Here is a 6,000-nt window from a genome sequence, read left to right on the forward strand (position 1 = left end):
CCAGTGTCTGCTGATGATGGGTTGTTGATTAGAAAATATTTGACACCTAATTAAATCCATATTACAGCATATTAAATATGATGACAGCAAAGAAAGATAAGCTCTTCAGGCATCAAGTAAATGATATCAAAAATCGTTCATTTAGTTTAGCACACTGGTTTAAAATACTGGTTTCAACCTTAAAGGGTCATCATAACGGTGGACACAGTAAAAACTGATTGATAAAAACCTGCTACTGCAGTAGAAATAAACTTTATTCCCCTCACATAATTAAACAATAATTACACATATATTTAAGAGTGCCCTAGGATTCCCTGGATGACTGTATGCAAAACTAATTAAGTACTTGGCCTCTGCATTTGTTTTGTATTTGGAGGATTAAATATAATGACTTCATTTTAAGTTTATGTTAAGTTTTCCAATTACTTTCTATGCCCTCAAATTAAAGTCATATGTATTAAAGGACCATTGTGTAAGATGTTGTGGCATCTAGCGGAACGGACTTGGAAGTAATGGAATATTCATAACTATGGTTTAATTAGCATATAAGCCCACGAAAATAAGAACTGTTTTGTTACCTTAGAATGAGTACTTTATATCTACATTGGGAGCAGAGACTCTTACATGGAGCCCTCCATATTGCACCGCTATGTTTCTACAGTGGCCTAGAACGGACAAATGAAACATTGGCTATATGGAGGCCTTTCGTAAGTTTCACAGTCACTTCTAGGCTCTCCTAAATGCTCAGAAGTGGAGGTGGGGTGGGGGGGGTTAAGTTCATAAGTTCATTTGATTGTAATGTGCAACCTCACCACTAGATGCTACCAAATCTTAAACACTGGTCCTTTAAACTGTTCAACTTAGAAGGATGTAAACACCCTCAAATTAAAGCTGGGAGTCAGGACTTTATCCCCATAATCATTGTTTGATTTTAGATCCAGTGTACTGGAGGATAGAGCCAATACATCATATCACTGTGCAAACACAGGCTGCACTGTGTGCCAACTTCTTAAGCCTATAATAACACTTCAATTAGATTTTGTTTTGTTTTCACGGTGGTTAGTATTAATTACAGTATGTGGCAAAAAAACACTAACAAGCTTTAGAAAAACAAGAGCAAAATGACCTGTAACACCATATTTGAAGAAATCTAAATAATCCATGATAAAAAATCATTATATCCTGATGATGATACTGCGCACTTGGTTACTCATGCACTGCTCTGTATCATCAATCTGTGTTTTGCCAAAGCATCTAAAGAGATACATTGTGATGAAGGGTTGTTTACTTTTTTTGGTGTGTTGACTTTGCCTCAACCTCCCTTATCTTCTACTTCAGTTCGTGATTTCCTACATTTCCTACAATCCCTTACGGCAGCTTCCAGAGAACAGATGCTGATTTTTTTGCCCCATTGGAACAAAGCTGAATAATGTGTCAAGCTGTGTGCCCTTTACACAAAATACAACATGTTTGTTATTCTATTATAATAGGCCTAAGTCTAATGAGAATGGCAAAATATCAATATCCTCCTCTTATATTATTAATTATTCCTGATATCATTAGCAGACATGACACCAGATCTGGACATTTGCTGATGTTTTTTTGTGTTTCTTTTTAATATTTAATTTTGTAATGGGGATGCATGCCAGATATATGTCAGTGTGATATCAGGTTGTCAATGTTTGGCCGGTGCAAATAAGAAATGTGTAACTACAAAAAGTAAATGGATATTTGCGAGAGAAACATTGTGGATTGCTATTTTACCAGCAGCAAGCTTGTTTTTTCAAGACAAAGACATATGTTAGACGTCTCTCCTAGTGAAAAATGGGTAATGTTTCTCTCAGCCTAGCCTCTTCAATTAATTGTCTAAGTCTGTATAGCAGCATTTAATATTTACAAGTTATTAAAGTTTAGTTTTTAAAGTGACACACCCCCAGTATCTACCAGTAGGGCTGGGTGATATGGACAAAATCAAATATCACAATATCTTTGACCAAATACCTCAATATCTATGAGGTATCAATGAGAATTTTGTGGTATAATATGGATATAATGATGGGTAAAGGCAAATAGAAGAGCTAAAACAGTCTAGTAAGTTGAGAAAATTGTCTTCTTAAATCACCCTAATTCAGCCTTGAAAAACAGGAAAAGACAACACTTGCGCCATTTCACAATACAGTATCCAAAATCTAAGACGATATCTAGTCTCATCAAGATATTAATGTAATGTTTGTATATTGCCCTTTCCTATCCACCAATCATGAACAGTCTGAAGACAGCACTGCTGACAGACTCAGCGGACCATTTTCTAGGAAGGCACACATATACCGCAGCGTTTGAACAGCTTCAGTAAATCCATGTGTTTCCCCCACCTTCATTATCATCATAATAAAAGTGTCTGAAAAGCAAAGTTACAGAAGAATGTAGACACCTCACTTTCTGCTTTGTACTATCATCAATCACTATGGAGCTTTTTTTTCCTTCTCTTACAACATGGTTGAAGCCATCGTAAAATTAAAAAAAAAATGACATGCATATTTAATTTCATTCTCCACTGGTTTACACAAAGGAAACTGCCACCCTTCAGGACACCTTTCGGAAAAGTCTCTATTAAATCTGAGTCAGCTGGGAGAAAAAAAGAAAGAAAGATTTCATGAGTGAAAAACTATCTAAATTATTGCCAGGCTTCAAATGAAGTGCTGTTTATCTTCCCAAGCAGCCAATGTGTTGTTTTACTTCTTAGTCACAGCTTGGATGGCAATCAGGATCGGTCAACCAGGACGCTATCAGCAGCAGTCACTCTGCAATGACAAACTACGGCTCTACACTCCAAGCATGGGCATTATTCTCAACACACGGCTCACCCCTATCAGAAAACAAGGCAGGTTTTATGGCTGCTAGAAAAGGTGGTAAACATAACAAAGCACGCAGCTCCCTGGAATTTAATGTGTTCGGTCAAAAGACAGAGTATAGATATCAAAGGCCAGGCCTTGCAGAAAAAAAAGCTATCCTCATAATGTAGAAAACAGAGGCACTGGCCATACACAACAAGTGATTTATAGTGTTTTTTTTGTGTTGCTTTCTCTCTGAACCTAGAGCATCCAGGGAGCACTGTGAATGCAACAGGGAGGGAGGGCAAAAGTGCAGTTCCTCTCCCCAATGTCACTGAGAGAAGATATGCAGGTACATAAACAAGTTCACAAAGGAAAAGATGAAACTGATATAGGGATTCTGATTACGGTGTCAGTTTGTTTTTTTTATGGAGTAAATTAAAAGACTTCCAAATGACTGTTCTCTGTGATCAAATTGAGGCTGCACAGTCACAGTGCACTGAAGTCGACTTTGGTACTCTGGTTACCTCAGTGATCTAATTATCACACGAGCTGGTATCACATACTCTCCATAACAAATGTCTCGAGCTGCATGTGTCGGCTCATATTTAGCCTCTACCTCTCCATCCGTGTGTGGCTAATCCGTCACCTAGCCAGAGAGAGTAAAACACATCCAATTGATTTCTTCCTGGTTTACATATTTACACACACACACACTCATGCAATTAGGAGCACATTTATCGATGGTTTCGGCACCGCTGGGAGCCCTGCAGTGCAGCCCACTCCAATAAATCTCCCAGTGCTACAGTTGCCAGCGGGCAAGATTGATAAACCTCACACAAAAATGGACTGGGAATACTTTGAGCTTCAGGGTAAGAGAGTTCTAAGTCACTAAAATTGACCCGTGGTGTTCATACTGGGAGATAAAAACTATTTATTTATCATAAAGATGTTTTAATACATCTTCTGTAGGTCTCTGACTATGCTTAAAAGCCAGTTGTCCTCTGTAAAAACATCCCTGAAGTGAGTTAAAGCAGTTTGGAGAGAGTAAGGGTGGACAAATTAAATTAAACTCTAATTTATTAGCAGCTATGTTGTTTTGCTAAATTAGGGTTGTGATCAAACTGAAATTTCATCACAGCATAGACTCAAATACTTTCCTCAGCGTATCTGAATTCTGATCTATGTGTCTGACTCCGCAGACCTCCACTTTGAGCAGTTTAACTTCATCATCTGGGTATCATATTATATGTGTACCATGCTGCCCCCAACAGGCTCTCTGAAAAATGCATCAGTCGTCTGATGAGTCCCACAGCATCCAACTAGAACTGAAACCACACATAACAACACAACTTCGCCTCTCACACACACACATAAACACACACACTGCTCCCGCAACAGCTAAGCAGGATATAAAACAACAATCAAAAGATTAAAACCAGCTTATTCTACATATTAATGAGATTTTTAAAAGCAACTCTAATTGTATTGACAGCATGGACCAACCTCAGACTGGACATCCATTATCTATACATTGATTGGCATGAATGTAGACCAATGCGCCTTTTCCCACATAGATAATGCAAGCAGAAATAACCCCTTTAGGGGCTACATTAGACTCTGAATGTTAAGTCCCCCAGGGCATTACACTGAAGGTGAAAGTCTGCACTATTATTTCAGTAATTCTAATAAGTCACTATCTGGTGCTAATCCCAGAACTTTTTCCTCTCACAGAGCTTTGAATAGACCTACTGCAAATGAAAGCTAACTGTGTATGAATATCATTAATTTGAATAGAAGTGTTGAATGGGAACGTTTGCATCAATCAACCAGTAGATTAAGGTGACAAACACTTTTTCAGAAACCTCTCGACATTGAGCGCATGCAGTTGAAACAGCTATTCACAAAAAACAATGACAGTTTGTGAAACTGATTTTTTTTTTCCATGGCTGATTTCATTCAAATGTCTGTTGCGCTGGCACACAAACAGTTCTACATAAATAAAATGTATTTTATTACCAATACATTTTTTACTACAGTGAAATTAAAGTGAAGAGGAAAATAGAGCCAACAGAATACCTGTCATACACACGCTGCTGTGTAGATGCTGGCTATGACATGTGGAGTTTGTTTTTGCTCTTAACCTGGAATGAAAGCAGTCCACGCACCAAATATAAGTCATATTGAGCGTTTTAGGCAAGGAACTACACTTTAAGGTGACTGTAGCCAATGTCCACACGGTCAGTAGGGCATTAGGGATAAAGTTCACGGTGAAATACTGACTGGTAGGTCTTACGGAGTCGCCGCGCAACCAGCAGCGCACGGTGACACTTTGATATGTGAATCCCTTGAGGTTAATCACATTAGACAACAACTTATCAAGATAAAGTTAAATACAAACAGCGTACTCTAAACTTGTGGTCATGTCAATCGTGGCACAGAGACCAGAGGAGTTGCTCCGGTGCCCTTGTAGCGCACCTGCTCGTTGCGCACGGCAGCTCCAAAAAGGTGAGATAAACCATTACATTCATTTGACTGCTGATCAAATGAGAGCAAAATTAATGATAATGATACATTTTCCTAAATGCATGCTGTATATTTGTAAGCGCATTTTGTCTTTGAAAAAGCCACCTTCTAATAACTTGCATACTTTAACAACGTTTCATATGCTCGAATTTAAACCATAATTATAATATAAGCTTACAAACATTCTGGTTCAAGTGCCAGAAAAAAATAGCGGTCAAACTGAGTTTAAGTGCATCTACCCTGCACTTCGTCAACCGGCTGTGGCATAAAATAAGGCATATGTACGTGAAAACATCTCCAGGTAATCCTGCTTACCTTTAAAAACTTCCCCTCGGGCGGACAACAGCAGGGTTATTGCAGCAAACAAGCAATTGATAACTTTATCCATGTCGGCAGCACCGTCGTATGGCGTTAACCCCCAGCTGCGGGGTTAACTGGGAACTCTTCTTTCTTTAATGCAACTTGAATCCTACCTATACTTTTAAAGAGTGTTGTATCTAAAGTCTTCGCCCTGCCCTCCGATCCTTATTGCTGGCTGTCGAGGGTGAGAGGACACGATCGCGGACACGGCTGCTCCTTACCGGCTTGCTCCACACTTGGAGGAGGAATGTGAGTGAGTCCTGATTGCTGAATTACGCGTGGA

General features: G+C 38.9%; 1 protein-coding gene across 1 annotated transcript in view; it reads right to left on the reverse strand.

Moving 5' to 3' along the window:
* Positions 1-5,745, reverse strand: part of LOC128368929 (receptor-type tyrosine-protein phosphatase mu-like) — a 156,711-nt gene extending 150,966 nt beyond the window's left edge. The window contains exon 1 of the mRNA XM_053329854.1: positions 5,673-5,745. Coding sequence (XP_053185829.1) covers positions 5,673-5,745 — 73 coding nt within the window. The remainder of the gene's footprint in view (positions 1-5,672) is intronic.
* Between the last annotated feature and the right edge of the window lie 255 nt (positions 5,746-6,000).

Source organism: Scomber japonicus, chromosome 12 (genome assembly GCF_027409825.1).
Source record: "Scomber japonicus isolate fScoJap1 chromosome 12, fScoJap1.pri, whole genome shotgun sequence".
Classification (NCBI taxonomy): domain Eukaryota; kingdom Metazoa; phylum Chordata; class Actinopteri; order Scombriformes; family Scombridae; genus Scomber; species Scomber japonicus.